This window comes from Pelophylax lessonae (assembly GCF_965119305.1).
Source record: "Pelophylax lessonae genome assembly, chromosome: 3".
NCBI lineage: Eukaryota > Metazoa > Chordata > Amphibia > Anura > Ranidae > Pelophylax > Pelophylax lessonae.
In genome coordinates this window covers 42091434-42107867 of record NC_138770.1, presented here as the reverse complement: position 1 = coordinate 42107867, position 16434 = coordinate 42091434, and the positions used below count along the sequence as shown (strand labels likewise).

The following is a 16434-nucleotide window of genomic DNA, read 5'->3' as shown; positions in this document are numbered from 1 at the left end:
ACCCCTACTCCCACCCAAAATCTTTAACCATTTATAGCCCAGAATAACTTAAAAAACATCTTTTTTATGTCACCAAATTCATACATAAGTTTATTTATAATCAATTACTGGTAAAACGATCTATAAAACACAATATAACTATATAAAAGCAGATAACTCAAAAGCAAAAAAGCTTAATATCTAAATTCAGGCCAGCCGGAGCAATTGTATTCAGATGAAGAATCCATTTGGATTCCCATCTGGATGTCTTTATGATAAAATTGCCCCCTCTCCTCTCCGGGTTCACCATCTCATCCCCCCAAAATTCAGTTCCCTTCAGACTCCTATTGTGAGACCCGTCATAGTATCTCTGGAGGGGCGCTGATCATTTCCGTGTAAAATCTTCCAGAAATCTTCCCTAATCCCAACCTTTCATTATCATTTCATTCCCCCCACATACAATGTCTTGAACTGGCATTTAATGACATCAATAACTCCCCTCATGATACGGGCGATACATTCCCTCATTGTAATTTAAAGGATTAATCTACATTTCTACACTATATATGTGTGTATCATCATCTGCTGGAGATAAAAGAGGTCACAGTGACTATGGAGGAAGAGGACGGACATGACATGGGGGGTTACTGGGTGTAAATAGAAAATAAGATCTTACCTCCTCTGCTGCCACTTCCACCAATGTTTCCTCCTGACTCACCTCTCACCCGGAACTTCCTATTTATACCTGAAATCACTTCCATTCTGTATCTGACATCACTTCCTGTCTTCATTCCACAGAGACTTCCTGTCTGGGTAAAGGTGAAATTGTGGAGCTCAGAGGAACTGCAGCCTTTGTGGAGCTCAGAGAACTGCAGCCCCAGGGAACATCTTAGTGTGAACCAGTGTTAATTTCGTCGACTAAAACCGACTAAAACTTTTTCGTCGACTAACACAATTCAGATGACTAAAATACGACTAAAACTAAAATGGCATTTTAGTCTTAAGACTAAAATACGACTAAAACTAAAATGGCATTTTAGTCAAAAGACTATAACTAAAACTAAATCGAAATTTGCTGCCAAAAATTAACACTGGTGCATGCTCAAAGCATAAATAATAACATATTCGATTTTTCACTCCAGGACCAGCAGTAGTATATAATGAGTTTGGAAATTGTAGAGAAATGGTTAAATAATGCATTACAAATTACAATTGAACTACACCCATTTGATTATAGATGACTAAAATGAGTTTTAGTCGACTAAAATGTAGGGCGTTTTAGTCGACTAAAATATACTGGAGTTTTAGTCGACTAAATACGACTAAAACTAAAACACTTGCAGAAGACTAAAATAGGACTAAAACTAAAATGCCATTTTAGTCCTAAGACTAAGACTAAAACTAAATTGAAATTTGCTGCCAAAATTAACACTGGTGTGAACACGGCCGTGTGCTGTGTGTGTATGTACTGTATGTCTGTCTTGGATTTGGCAGGACAGTAACCCTTTTTAGCTATTTGTCCCATGATGCCTATATGCCAGGCTGTGACCCTAGAATCACAGCTTAAAGCAAAGGTCCAAATACTGAAGCTGCTGACTTTTAATATAAAAGGACACTTACCTGTCCAGGGAGCCCGCAATGTCGGCACCCAAAGCCGACTCATCCATTGGCTCCGGGTACAGGCGCCAACATCCTTACTATAGGGAAACAGAAACTGAAGCCTTGCTGTGGCATCAGCTGGAAAGCCTTCTAAAATGGTGAATAATTAGCCTTTTAAAACAAAATGGTAGATTCTGTGGCACTACAGAGACCAGGACAGTAAAGCTGCGCATTTTATTCCCACCCCCCCCCCCCCACTCTCTCACTATCTCTTCCTCTCTGTTCTCCTGGAACTAATGAGAATACAGATAAGTGTAAAGCCAGGAATGTTAATTGCCATAGATACATGTTACAGGGAACATCTGAAGGAGAAGGATATGTATTGCTTACCAAGCCAGTTAGGGAAATATGTATCTGTGACGTAACTGTTTTATATACAGCTGCAAGCAAAAGTATGTGAACCCTTTGGAATGATATGGATTTCTGCACAAATTGGTCATAAAATGTGATCTGATCATCACCCAAGTCACAACAATAGACAATCACAGTCTGCTTAAACTAATCACACACAAAGAATGAAATGTTGCCATGTTTTTATTGAACACACCATGTAAACATTCACAGTGCAGGTGGAAAAAGTATGTGAACCCTTGGATTTAACTGGATGAACCTCCTTTGGCAGCAATAACTTCAACCAAACGTTTCCTGTAGTTGCAGATCAGACATGCACAACTGTCAGGAGTAATTCTTGACCATTCCTCTTTACAGAACTGTTTCAGTTCAGCAATATTCTTGGGATGGTTGGTGTGAATCGCTTTCTTGAGGTAATGCCACAGCATCTCAATCGGGTTGAGGTCAGGACTCTGACTGTGCCACTTCAGAAGGCGTATTTTCTTCTGTTTAAGCCATTCTGTTGTTGATTTACTTCTATGCTTTGGGTCATTGTCCTGTTGCAACACCCCTCTTCTGTTGAGCTTCAGCTGGTAGACAGATGGCCTTAAAGCGGAGTTCCACCCTGGAATTTTTTTTTTTTAAATACCCCCGGGACAGTCAGGGCTAGTGTATTCCACAATGGCTAGCCTCTGATCTGTCCCGGGTTGCACTTACCTGTTAGGACAAATACTTACCTTGAAAAAGTCTTGTCCAGCGCTGCCATCTCAGGTGTGGGCAGCTTGAAGCCAGCGCGATCCTCTTCGGCGTCCTCTTCCTTCTTGTTCGGTCCCACGATGCCCTGCGCCGGCCCCGCCGTCACTTCCGGGCGCGCGCGTCATCCCTCCACAGCTTCTGGGCATGCCCAGAAGCTGTTAAGAAGGGAATGACGCGCGCCCCGGAACTGACGTCGGGGCCGGTGCAGGCGCAATGATTCCTGGGAGCGATGACGTTCAGCTCCCAGGAATCATTGCAAAGCCAGGAAGTGACGACGGGCCGCGGCCGAGGAAGAAGGAAGTAAGGTAAGTATATTTTCTTCTCTACGAGTTAAGTAAAAAAAAAAAAAATGCGATTATCCATTTGTTTTTCAGGTGACCCGGAGCGAGAAGATGGAGGTAAGTATAAAATTAGGGTGGAACTCCACTTTAAGTTCTCCTGCAAAATGTCTTGATAAACTTGGGAATTCATTTTTCCTTCGATGATAGCAATCCGTCCAGGCCCTGACGCAGCAAAGCAGCCCCAAACCATGATGCCCCCACCACCATACTTCACAGTTGGGATGAGGTTTTGATGTTGGTGTGCTGTGCCTCTTTTTCGCCACATTGTTGTGTATTTCTTCCAAACAACTCAACTTTTTTTTATATATATTTTGCCAGTACTGCTGTGGAACATCCAGGTGCTCTTGTGCAAACGTGTAGCAATGGCTTCCTCTGTGGTATCCTCCCATGAAATCCATTCTTGTTCAGTGTTTTACGTATTGTAGATTCACTAACAGGGATGTTAGCATTTGCCAGTGACTTTTGTAAGTCTTTAGCTGACACTCTAGGATTCTTCTTCACCTCATTGAGCAGTCTGCGCTGTGCTCTTGCAGTCATCTTTACAGGACGGCCACTCCTAGGGAGAGTAGCAACAGTGCTGAACTTTCTCCATTAATAGACAATTTGTCTTACCGTGGACTGATGAACAGCAAGGCTTTTGGAGATACTTTTATAACCCTTTCCAGGTTTATGCAAGTCAACAAATCTTGAACGTAGGTCTTCTGAGAGCTCTTTTGTGCGAGGCATCATTCACATCAGGCAATGCTTCTTGTGAAAAGCAAACCCAGAACTGGTGTGTGTTTTTTATAGGGCAGGGCAGCTGTTACCAACACCTCCTATCTCATCTCATTGATTGGACTCCAGTTGGCTGACATCTTACTCCAATTAGCTCTTGGAGATGTCATTAGTCTAGGGGTTGACATACTTTTTCCACCTGCACTGTGAATGTTTACATGGTGTGTTCAATAAAAACATGGCAACATTTCATTCTTTGTGTGTTATTAGTTTAAGCAGACTGTGATTGTCTATTGTTGTGACTTAGATGATGATCAGATCACATTTTATGACCAATTTCTGCAGAAATCCATATCATTCCAAAGGGTTTACATACTTTTTCTTGCAGCTGTATGTGATGTACAAGCTTACTTGGCACTTGGTAAACGGGCACGAGCCGGGCTAAGTCACCTCGCTGTAGTGAATAAAAAGATTTGATTCCTGAAAGTTTGAGTCCAAAATCAATTCAATTTATGGGCTTCAAATAACTATTTGCTGCAACGTTGCGGCTTCACAGCCTGTTTCCTACTGCGCATGCGCGAGTAGCGATGTGCTTTCTGAATGGTCCCGCTGTCTTCTGGGACCCGTGTCTCTCAGAAGGCAGCGTGGAGGAGGACAGTTTGCAAATAACAGGTTGCCACGGTGCCCTTACACAGAAGTGGAAGCGGGTACGTTTTTGGGTTTGTATCAGAGTCATCAGGGGCCCTGTGCGTGGTGGAAGAAGGGAATAAAGCCCCGTACACACAAGTTGAAATTCGGCCGGGATTTTCCGTCCGACGACCGATCTGCCGATTTTCGGGTTGTTAGTTTGGTGCTTCCGACAACCGACTCCGACTTTTCGGCCGAAAAAATCCTGGTGTGCAGGCTATATAATTTTTGTCGACCATCAAAACACGTCCGATTTTCGTCTTATTAGTACAGATTTCGATGGGGAAAAATCTTATGAGCAAGACTAGGCATGCTCAGAGATGAAAGAACACGTACAAAGCAATCCAACACATGACATCACTTCTGAAGTAGAATTCTGTCATACGGGAAAATTCGTGTGCAGTCTAGAGCACATGCCAACCAACAGACACCACTCTGGACAAAAGGACGACCGGTCGGCAGAAATTCGTTGTGTGTGTACGAGGCTTTAAGGTTGCTGTGTGGTGTACTGGTGGCATTTTCCATGTTCCACCATCGAGCTGGGGAACTGCTCTCAGCTAGCCATCTACAGTGAGCATGTGATATCACTGCCAGCTGTCCACTTTTAAGAGGAAATACCCCCATGTACCCTATTCAACCCACATGGCTCTAATTATACCCCATGTCCTTCTCCTCTTCTGGTCTTCTCCACCCCGATTCATGACCTTGTACTCCTCTTCATCCCTCTTTTCACCACCCTATCGCCCCCTTTTTACTGCCCTGCTACCTCTTTACCCCTTTCACTGCACTGTCCCCATCTTCACCCTTCTTTACTGCCCCCTTCCTTACCCAGACCTATTATTCATGATTAACTCTAAACTAAATACCTGTAAAGGCTTTTAAAGCACCACCTATGAGCACTTTTTGGGTAACAAAGTAAGTCATCATTGCACGGGCACACGCACTTTTAAGGCTGGACATGTTGGGTATCTAGTTACACAACTTCAGCTTTTATATTTAACCAAATAATTGGGTATTACATTGTGTTTGCATGCACTAAAATTACATTAAGTGTATTTTCCACTGAAATTTACCCTTGATCAATACACTATATTGCCAAAAGTATTTGGGACCCCTGCCTTTGCACGCACATGAACTTTAATGGCATCCTAGTCTTAAGCAGGCCATAGACGATTCGAATTTCGTATGATTTATCGTTCGATAAACGAAAGCGGCACTCGTGCACATCATCGAGTGTACCATCAATGTGAGCCGAAAATCGTACGACAAAACACTATTTTTTGTGCCTTTTAACCACATCTCTACCGGACACACTCCCTACTGTTCTGTGTTTTGTTAGGCGAAATCATACAACTCCCCCACTAATGATACGAAATTCGGCCGATTTGCGCAAAAAAAACCAACATGTTGGATATGTGAATTTTTGCTGTCGTACGAAAATTGAACGTTTTACATACCACACTAACGATACGAAAATCGTTCGATAACACTGCCATTTACGATCTTCGAACGAAATTCGAATCGTCTATGGCCTGCCTTAGTCCGTAGGGTTCAATATTGAGTTGGCCCACCCTTTGCAGCTGTATCAGCTTCAACTCTTCTGGGAAGGCTGCCCACAAGGTTTAGGAAGGTGTCTATGGGAATGTTTGACCATTCTTCCAGAAGCACATTTGTGAGGTCAGACACTGATGTTGGAAGAAGGCCTGGCTCGCAGTCTCCACCCTAAATCATCCCAAAGGTGTTCTATTGTGGTCAGGACTCTGTGCAGGCCAGTCAAGTTCCTCCACCCCAAACTTGATCCTCCATGTCCTAATGGACCTTGCTTTGTGCACTAGTGCGCAGTCATGTTGTAACAGAAAGGGGCCCCATGCACACATGATATTAGCAAAAACGAGTTGCAAAGCCACTATCAACGCTAGGAAAAAGCAGCTGTAAAAATGCGCTTTTAGTAGCTTTTTCCATCAGCATTAATGCGCGTTTAGCCGCGTTAGCTTTTAACAGCGTTTTTCTGCCTCTATTCAAAATCAATGGTGGCCTAGGAGCCGTCTTTGATGCGACTTTCAGCCCAATGATTTAAATAGAAGTCGGATCAGGATGATCTGACTTGTGGTGCAAATTGTGCTCTGAGGATCTTGAAGGACTCCACGCCAAAATTAAAAAAAAAAAAAGCAGCGGCCCCCCCCCCCCAAGTTCCATACCAGGCCATTTGAGTCTGGTATGGATCTTGAAAGAGAACCCCAGGCCGGGGAAAAAAAAAAAAAAAAACGGTGTGGGGTCCCTCCCCAAAGACCATGCCAGACTCCTATCCTGACAGGGTTGGCAGCGGAGAAGAACAGGGGGAAAAGATCAGAGGGAGAAGAAAACCGGGGGGGGGGGGGGGGGGGGGAGATCAGAGGAAGGTTTTAAAGGACTTCTCAAAACCGTCTCCTCTCATTATTTACACTACACTGACTTTTCTGGAGTAAATGGGTAGGGGTAAAATGTACCCCATACTCATTCACATAGGGGGAGGGAGCCCAATTTAGGAACACAGGTCTCAGTATTGATTTCATAAGGCCCCCCCAGTTAGAAAACACCCCCTAGGCTCACACTTAACTTTTTGATTGCCCCTGGGTTAACCCCTCCCCGTCATTATTACAGTAACAGTGCATATTTTTAGCACTGATTACTGTAGTAATGTCACTCCCCAGCCCCCCCCCCCCCAAAAGTGTCAAAAATGTCAGTCTGTCAGATCTGTCCGCCGCAGTTGCAGTCCAGATAAAAATGGCAGATCACCGCCATTACTAGTAAAAATAAATAAATGAATAAAAATGACAAATCTTTCCCCTAGTTTGTAGACGCGATAACGTTTGCGCAAACCAATCAAAATACGCTTATTGGGAATTTTTTTAACAAAAAACATGTAGCAGAATACAAATTGGCCTGAAAGGATGAAAAAAAAGTTAGATTTTTTTTAATTTTTTATTGGGAAGGTTATATAGGAGAAAGTAAAAAATATTGTTTTTTTTTTATTTTTTTCAGAATTGTCACTCTTTTTTTGTTTATAGCGCAAAAAATAAAAAAATCGCAGAGGTGATCAAATACCATCAAAAGAGATCTTTATTTGTGGGAAAAAAAGGTCATCAATTGTATTTGGGTACAGTGTTGCACGACTGCGCAATTGTCAGTTAAAGTAACGCAGTGCCAAATCGCAAAAAAATGGCCTGGTTAAGGGGGGTAAATCTTCCGCTCCAAAACTGGTTAATATCATATGAGATAAAAAAAAAATATTGGAATTACCACAATTTTTATTTTCCAGGTGACATTTTCATTATAGATCAGCTGCTGCCCTTGCAGGGTTTTAATGAGGAAAGTAGCAGGGTCTGCATCCCTTTTAGATGTGATTAACCCTTTTGGAAGTATCTCAAAGATGTGAAAATACTCAAAATGTGACTTATATCTTAATGCAGACTTCTGGGAAAATAAGCGAGCCAATCACACAAGCAGAAAATAACATTTCTGGGGGGGTGGGGACATTCTATGTACAGCACACCTCCAGGCTGCCATATTGCATTTTACAGACAGTTACAGCACTGCAGACTGAAAAGGAAAGTAATTTTTTTAATTATATTACAATAGGACTTGTGTTGCAATTGTACATGCTATATTATTTATTTTTATTTTTTTGTAATATTATTTTTCCCACAGAGTGGAAAGTGAATTCGCCTCCACGTGTAATTTCTGATGTTTTAAAAGAGTGGACATCTTTGAAAAACGTCTCCCGCACTCAGGACAGGAATACAGCTTCTCCCCCCTGTGCAGTCTCTGATGCGTGGAAAGGTTGGACTTCATCGAAAAACATTTCCCGCACTCGGAACAAGAATACGGCTTTTCCCCCGTGTGAGACCTCTGATGTGTTACAAGTTCTGATTTTTTTACAAAGCATTTGCCGCACTCAGAACAGGAATACGGCTTCTCACCTGTGTGCAATCTCTGATGACTATAAAGGGAGGACTTGTGTGAAAAACATTTTCCACACAAAGGACAGGAATACGGCTTCTCCCCAGTGTGAGATCTCTGATGTAAGTTAAGATTGGACCTCCTTGAAAAACATTTCCCGCACAAAGGACAGGAATGTGGTTTTTCCCCTGTGTGAGATCTCTGATGTTTATAAAGATTGGACTTCTGTGAAAAACATTTCCCACACAAAGGACAGGGATACGGCTTCTCACCTGTGTGGGTTCTTTTATGCAAATTAAGACCGGATTTAAAATGGAAACACTTCCCGCACTCATTACAAGAAAACCTCTTATCTGCTGGAAGGACGGCACCGTCCCTCACAGTCTGAGGTTCCTCAGGATAAGAGGAATACGATGGTCCATCTACATTGTGTGGTGCCGGATGGACATTTGAGGTAGCCGGGTTTTCTCCTGGACTATACTGTGTGATGTCCTCATCTTCTACTTTACAGTCTGGAGACAAAGTGAGACAATCCTCTGAGGTTTTCCTCATCTCCCGTCCATCTACTAAAATAGAAATAAAAAGATTATTACTAGACATGAGCAGATTGGTTCCCCTAAACGAGGACTCCGCCCACATCAGGCAGCTTTGTCTCTGAGGATCTTACAATTCCCCCCTCAAGGTAACTAGTAAATGGGTCCTCTGATCTCCTACCAGTTCATTTCTTTATTCATGGACCTTAGTCAGAGAGTGAGGAAACAACGAGAACTGTCTTTTATAGGAGTGACAGTTATGAAGGGATTATAGGACGAGCGTCTCCACCCCCTCTATCACTCATTGCCATCTTCCCAACACAAGAAGTCCTGCACTTCCTTATTTAGTCCATGATTTAGTCATGAATAACAGCGGGGCTGAGCCCCACCAGAGGTCAGAGAGTGAGGATGGGGGGAGAACAACCAAGATAAAGAATGGACTGATCCTGAAGACCATCATTGGGTTATTGCCTCCTCCCTCATTATCACTTTCTGTTTAAGTTCCAAAGTTTGAGGATGTTATCACATTATTATCAACATGTAAAAGTCTGTGCTCCAATCAAATCATCAGATATAAAATGTCCAGCTGGTTGAAAATTGGTGTTACAAAAGAGAATACATATTATGTATATATACAATTATACATACATATATAGTAGAGGGTAAAGTGCAGAAGTCAGGACTATGTATTATACAATTTATTGTATAGGCTACAATATTTAGAACTATATAGTATCAGAATTATGAACAAAAGAGTATATAGTCAAGGGGTTAGAAGTATGTAATGTATCAATATAAAATTATATGGTGTAATGCTGGCCATAGACGTATAGATTTTTGGATGAAAAATGTTTGTATGAATATTCGTATGAAAATTCTTTGAACATTCAATGAATGAACAAACGTCGTTCGAAAATTGTCTTTTGCCTTTACATTCAATTATTAAAATGAATGTAATTTCTGAGCGATAACCACATTCACTGCCCGAAAAATTGTTGATCGAGAAAAGTTTTCCTTCCTGCCCCTTCGAATTTTCCAGTCACTGCAGTCGAAAATGGACATCGATTTGACCCCACTAACGTTTAGAAAATCAAACATATTTTCTTGAAACAAAAATTTCCGAACAAAAATCTGTATGTATATGGCCAGCATAAGAGTCAGAACTCCTAATATTGGATTTCAGTAATCATCAATAGTCTAAAGTGGGGTACACAACATTATAAGAAAATCAGGCGAACGATCATCCGATTTTCCTTATTGTTTTAAGCAAATCAGAACAAAAAATTAATTTGTACGCAAATTCTTGTACAGCAAAGGATTTTTATTTGGTTGTTTATTGTTTCTGATCATGGGCAGTTTTTTGTTTGATTTTTCTCATACAAAAATCGTACACGTTAGGCGAAAATCGTTCGTTCTGTTCCTGTACAAGAAAAATTTTGGGGCTTGTCCCTTTAGAAATTTTCGTTCTGAAGGTAGTAAACGGCTGTAGAAAGTTGTGTACACAGGCGAAAATTGTACGAAAGTTCTTTCAATAAAGATTCTGTCAGAGAAACCTTCAGCTGCAGACTGGTCGTCACATGACAAGCACCACATGACTTCCACATGACTTCCTGGCTGCCTATAAAAGCTGAGCAAGTGCTCAGAGGAATTGCTGGTTTGTCTTTCAGCTTCCTGTACCTGAGTTCCTGTTTCCTGTGTGATCGTTTACCTGCTGTGACCCGGATTGACCCTGACCTACTCTGCTCTTCTCCTGGACCCGACCTTGGCTTGTTTTACGGACTTTGCTTTTGCTTACCTGTGTTTGACCCTCTGCCTGCGACCCGGATTTACCTTCAGTCTCCTGTGCCTTGACCTTCTGCTTGTGACCTAGTTTTGTCTCCTATCTCCAGTGCCTTGACCCTCAGCCTGTGACCTGGATTGTCTGCTTACCTGTGTTTGACCCTCAGCCTGCTCCGGACTTTTACTGCTGGATCCTGATCAGTCTCTGCTCCAGCTCTACAGGACCTCCACGCAAGCTCTACCCTGCCTGCTGGTAGCTTGTGCCTCTTTGTGCCATCCACCCTCTGTATCACCTCCAGAGGGGCGGAGTGCGCTTAGTCGCAACAGCGAACCGCTCTCGGCATCTCGGCCTCGGTGAGTACCTCTATTCTGATAGATTCTTGCCTGATTTTCTTATATAGAGTGTACAAGCCTGTTTACCTAACTGAAACAAGCTGAAGAGGTCCCACACCATTGCCTTCCGTCTCCTGAGACTGCGTTCAGTGACTTGGATCTGAGACTATACAGACATATCCCTCCACCCGGCACAGCCAGCAAAATACAGAGCAAGTAACCCCGGGAGAATTGCTGTCAGAGATCTTGCTAGACCCAGGCATGTAGAGAAACACCCAAGGCACATACCCCAGGAGCCTAGGTTGTGCAACGCCTATGGTGAAAATCAAGATTTAGCTACCAGTTGAACCCCAGAATTTCCAATACATTCAATCTGAATACATAAATTGTGCCTGCGGCACAGAGAAGGAAGATTATCCCAGAGAAATACAGGACAGGGAACACAGCTCAGGCAAGTGACCAGGGAATTACAGGCTGATATCACCCAGTCCCCGCCCTACTCTGAACCAGTGAGCAGTGTGGGTGGAGGAATGTATTTAATGTTAATGACCCACCTGTGCTGATCTCTGTAGGAGTGTCCTCCTCTATAAATGTCCCCATTATTCCATCCTCCTCCATAGACTGCTGATCATCGCTCACATACACCTCTTCTTCTGATTTAATCACAACTTTTATATCTGTCAGATCTTCACCCTAAACCAAGAAAGCGAGGGAAAATATCATCTTTAAACAATAAGCTTCAATATTGTGACATCACATAAAAAAAAAAAAAAAAAAAAAGAAAAAAAAAAAAAAAAAAAACACATTTTCTCCACAAGTCCATGTTCTAGATGCTTTGTCCCACCAACCTGATAATGGTGAGGGATGGTGTGATCTTCCTGTGTGGAATCCCGGGAATACAGAGGACGGGGACATCTCTCTGGTAGGTTTCTGGTATTAGGTGGCTCCATCATATCCTTGTGTCCTTCTGAAAACTCTTCCATCTCTCCATACTCTTCGTCTTCTTCTTTAATAACAATATTATAATCCCAGAGATTTCCGCTCTAAATATTTAATAAAACATTTATTGTAACAAACATACTTTTACATAAATCATATTTACCAGTGATTGCTATTCATCTACCTGATGATGGTGAGGGATGGTGTGACCTTCCTCTGTGGAATTCCGGGAATACAGAGGAGGAGGACATCTCTCTGGTGAGTTCCCATTACTGGATCCATCTGTAGGAAACACACACACTGACTGAATAATCGGATTTTTGTAAGATCTTACCGTAAAATCCTTTTCTCTTAGCTCATTGACAGACGTAGTCTTCTTGATTCACATCAATTGGGTTATGTTGTCTCCGCAGGAGTAAGACTAGGCAGAAAGAAAAAACGTTCTGGCTCCACCCTAGGGGCAGTCCCAGAGGGTATATCCTCCCTCTCTCTGCTACAAGGAATCAGTTCTGTTATAAAGCAGCAACAGAGAATTTAACCCAACCCAACTCAATGATAGAGGGGCGGGTACTACGTCTGTCAATGAGCTAAGAGAAAAGGATTTTATGGTAAGATCTTACAAAAATCCGATTTTCTCTGTCGCTCATTGACAGACGTAGTCTTCTTGATTCACATCAATTGGGACATCCAGAAGCAGTGCCACAAATGAGGGGAGGGATTGACAGAAATCAAAATCCAATCTAGAAGGCCCAACCGGTGCCAACTAGAAGTTTTAAAGGCTCATTATAAGCAAAGAATGAGACTCAAATAAAAATTCCAACGGAAAAAAACCCTCGAGGTAGACCACTGGTCTCCTCAAATGGCGGCCTGCAAAACCTTGCGGCCAAACGAGGCATCAGACGATGCCATTACATCAACTTTATAATGTTTTGTAAAGGTATGCACCTTGTGGAGTGGAGTGCGCCTTAACAGGGAACGGGGGCTCCCGACCCTTAATAGAATAAGCCTGTACCACCGTCTGTCTGATCCATTTGGAAATAGTCGCGGCAGATGCAGGCAACCCCTTTTTGGGTCCATCCGGGATCACAAAAAGTGAATCCGTCTTGCGAAACGAGTCTGTCGTTTTCAAGTATACCCTGATCGCCCGGACCACATCCAAGGAGTGTAAAGCAAACTCCCGAGGATGACTGGGCTTAGGACACAGGGAAGGTAATACAATTTCTTCATTCAGATGAAATTCTGAAACCACTTTTGGTAGGAAGGATGGATTCGGACGAAGAACCACCTTATCTCTATGAACCACCAGATATGGGGAACGACAAGATAATGCGGCCAGTTCTGACACCCTGCGTGCAGAAGTGATAGCCACCAAGAAGGCCACCTTCTGGGACAACGTAGGTAGAGGAATCTCCCTAATATCTTCAAAGGGAGGTTTCTGAAGAACCGACAATACTAAATTAAGATCCCAGGGTGGTAACGGCGCGCGCACTGGCGGAGCCAGATGTCGCACCCCCTGGATGAAATTCCGCACCAAGGAATGAGTAGCCAAAGGCTTCTGAAAGAAGATAGCTAATGCTGAGACCTGACCCTTGATAGTGCTCAAGGCCAGTTTCTGCTCAACCCCTTGTTGCAGAAAAGCTAATATTCGACTAACCGAATAAGATCGTGGGTGGAACCCCAGGGGTTCACACCATGCAATGTAGGACTTCCATGTGCGATGATAAATCTTTCTGGAAGTCGCTTTCCTTGCTTTAACTAGAGTAGGAATAACTGAAGCTGACAATCCCTTGTCCTTCAGCACCTGGGTCTCAATAGCCAGGCCGTTAAAGCCAGCGATCGTAAAGCAGGATGGATGATCGGTCCCTGAGACAGTAGATCCTCCCTGAGAGGAAGTCTCCACGGGACGTCTGCCACCAGTCTGACCAAGTCGGCGTACCAAGCTCGGCGAGGCCAGTCCGGAGCTACCAGGATTACTGGAATTCCTTCCTCCTCTATCCTGCGAAGAAGTCTTGGCAGTAACCCGAGAGGAGGGAAGGCATACATTAGCTGGTATTGCCCGCACGGGGCGACCAGTGCGTCTGCGGTCTCTGCTAGAGGATCGCGGGAGCGAGCCACGAATCTCTGTACTTTCCTGTTGAATCGTGATGCCAACAGATCCACATCCGGGGTGCCCCAACGTAGGCACAACTGGTGGAAAACTTCTGGATGGAGGGACCATTCCCCCTGATCCAGAGTCTGACGGCTGAGATAATCTGCCTGCCAATTTTCCACCCCCGGAATGAACACCGCAGAGATAGCTGGAACAAATTGTTCCGCCCAGCGAAGAATGCAAGCCACTTCCTTGGCCGCTCGGACACTCTTGGTGCCCCCCTGGTGATTGACATAAGCCACAGCCGTGGCGTTGTCCGACTGGATCCGAACCGGGCTGCCCTGGAGCTGCTCGGTCCAGTGAATCAGACAAAGTCTGATCGCTCTCAGTTCCAATACATTTATCGGTAACCTGGATTCTTCCGGGGACCAAAGTCCCTGAACGGATAACTGACCGAGAATTCCTCCCCATCCGGATAGGCTGGCATCCGTGGTCACTATCGTCCAATATATTGGCAGAAATGACTTTCCCTGGCTGAGCATCGGAGACCGAAGCCACCAGACCAGAGACTCTCTGGTCTGTTTGCTCAATTGGATCCGATAGTCCAGGGACTCCGGATTCCGATTCCATCTGAGAAGAATCTCTTGCTGAAGAATTCGGGTATGGGACTGGGCAAATGGGACTGCTTCGAAGGAAGCCACCATCAACCCCAGAACCCTCATGCAAGTCCGAAGGGAAGACCAGCTGTTGGATAGTAACAACTGGACTGCTGATTGAATCTTCCGGAGTTTCCCTACCGGAAGGAAAACTCTTGTCCTGACTGTGTCTAGAATTAGACCCAGATATTCGAGCCTCTGGGTGGGAACCAGAAAAGACTTTTGCTGGTTCACCAGCCACCCGAATTCCTGTAAAGAAATTATAGTAATTTCTATGTTTTGTAGCAGGGTCTGTGGAGACTCTGCATGAAGCAGGAGATCGTCTAGGTAACCTAGAATCGATATGCCTCTTTGGCGCAGTAGTGCCAACATTGGGGCCAACACCTTCGTGAAGACCCGAGGAGCCGTGGCGAGACCGAAAGGTAACGCCACAAACTGATAGTGGTTCTCTTCTACGGAAAAACGTAGAAACAGCTGATGTCCTGCGAAAATGGGAATGTGAAGATATGCGTCCTTGATGTCTATGGACGCTAGGACATCCCCTGAATGCAGGAAGGCTGCTACTGTGCGAATGGATTCCATCTTGAATTTTCTTATGTTGAGAAAGGAATTGAGTGCCCTTAAGTCCAGAATTGGACGCACTTTGCCCTCTTTCCTGGGTATTGTAAATAGGTTTGAATAAAACCCCTGAAAGCGTTCTGTCCAAGGAACGTGGACTACCACTCCTTGTTGTAGTAAATCCGTGACTGCTCTCCGCAGATCTTCTAAACGATCCGGGGATAGTCGGATATTGGAAGGGAAGAATCGCGCCGGTGGGAGAGATTGAAACTCGATCTTGTACCCTGACCTTATGATTTCGCAAACCCACTTGTCCGGGATTCTGGAAAGCCATGGATCCGGGAACCGGCGAAGACGTCCCCCCACCCCAGTTATGGGTGGGGGCGCACCTTCAGGCTTTGGTAGACTTATCTTCAGGTCTGGAGGGGGCGGGCCTTTGCTTGCCCGACCAACGTCCCCTGAAGCCTCCTGAAGGAGCTTTGGAGGACTTAATTTTTTCACCCGCGGGCGAAAAAATTTTTTGTGAGCAGAGAAAGAAGGCCCTCGTCTTTGACGAGGTCCTTTACCCTTAGCATTTTGCGGTAAAAAGGTGCTCTTTCCTCCCGTGAGATCCTTAATGATCTCATCTAAGTTGGCTCCAAATAAACGCTCTCCTAAAAAGGGGATATTAGCCAATGCTTTTTTGGAACCTTGGTCGGCTAACCAACCTTTTAGCCACAGTGTACGCCTGAGAACCACTGCTGAAACTGAGGCTCGCGCCAATAGTGGAGTGGCGTCTAACGCCGCATCACACACAAACTGTAACCCTTGTATCATCTGTTCCAACAAATCTGATACCGCCTGAGGGACCTCTTCTAAGTCCCGGCGTAACCATTTGGTCCATTCAGTTACAGTCTGCGAAACCAGCCCAATAGCAATTATTGGTCTGAAAGCTGATCCAATCAAGGAAAACGGTGCGAGACATAGCTTCTATCTTGCGATCCACCGGATCTTTAAAAGACGGAGCGTCTTCTAATGGAATAACCGTGGCTTTATTCAATCTAGCAATTGGTGAATCCACCACAGGTGGTTCTGTCCATTTCTTAATGAGGGTTTCCTCAAACGGATAACGCCTGTTAATGCGTTTAGAAATAGCAGAAGTG

At 44.1% G+C, this 16434-nt stretch overlaps 4 protein-coding genes across 4 annotated transcripts in view; all 4 read right to left on the bottom strand.

Moving 5' to 3' along the window:
* LOC309550683 (uncharacterized protein) overlaps positions 1-16434 on the bottom strand; it is a 3164715-nt gene that overhangs the window by 1768524 nt on the left and 1379757 nt on the right. The window contains exon 37 of the mRNA XM_082251018.1: positions 11895-12093. Coding sequence (XP_082107144.1) covers positions 11895-12093 — 199 coding nt within the window. The remainder of the gene's footprint in view (positions 1-11894; positions 12094-16434) is intronic.
* Positions 1-16434, bottom strand: part of LOC309550726 (uncharacterized protein) — a 156373-nt gene that overhangs the window by 8586 nt on the left and 131353 nt on the right. The gene's annotated exons all lie outside the window — the stretch shown is intronic.
* LOC309550696 (uncharacterized protein) overlaps positions 1-16434 on the bottom strand; it is a 151549-nt gene that overhangs the window by 37010 nt on the left and 98105 nt on the right. The gene's annotated exons all lie outside the window — the stretch shown is intronic.
* The window catches only part of LOC309550728 (gastrula zinc finger protein XlCGF66.1-like), a 167159-nt gene continuing 158818 nt past the window's right edge, over positions 8094-16434 (bottom strand). The window contains exon 4 of the mRNA XM_082251065.1: positions 8094-8971. Within this exon, the coding sequence (XP_082107191.1) occupies positions 8139-8971 (833 nt within the window). The 3' untranslated portion in view covers positions 8094-8138. The remainder of the gene's footprint in view (positions 8972-16434) is intronic.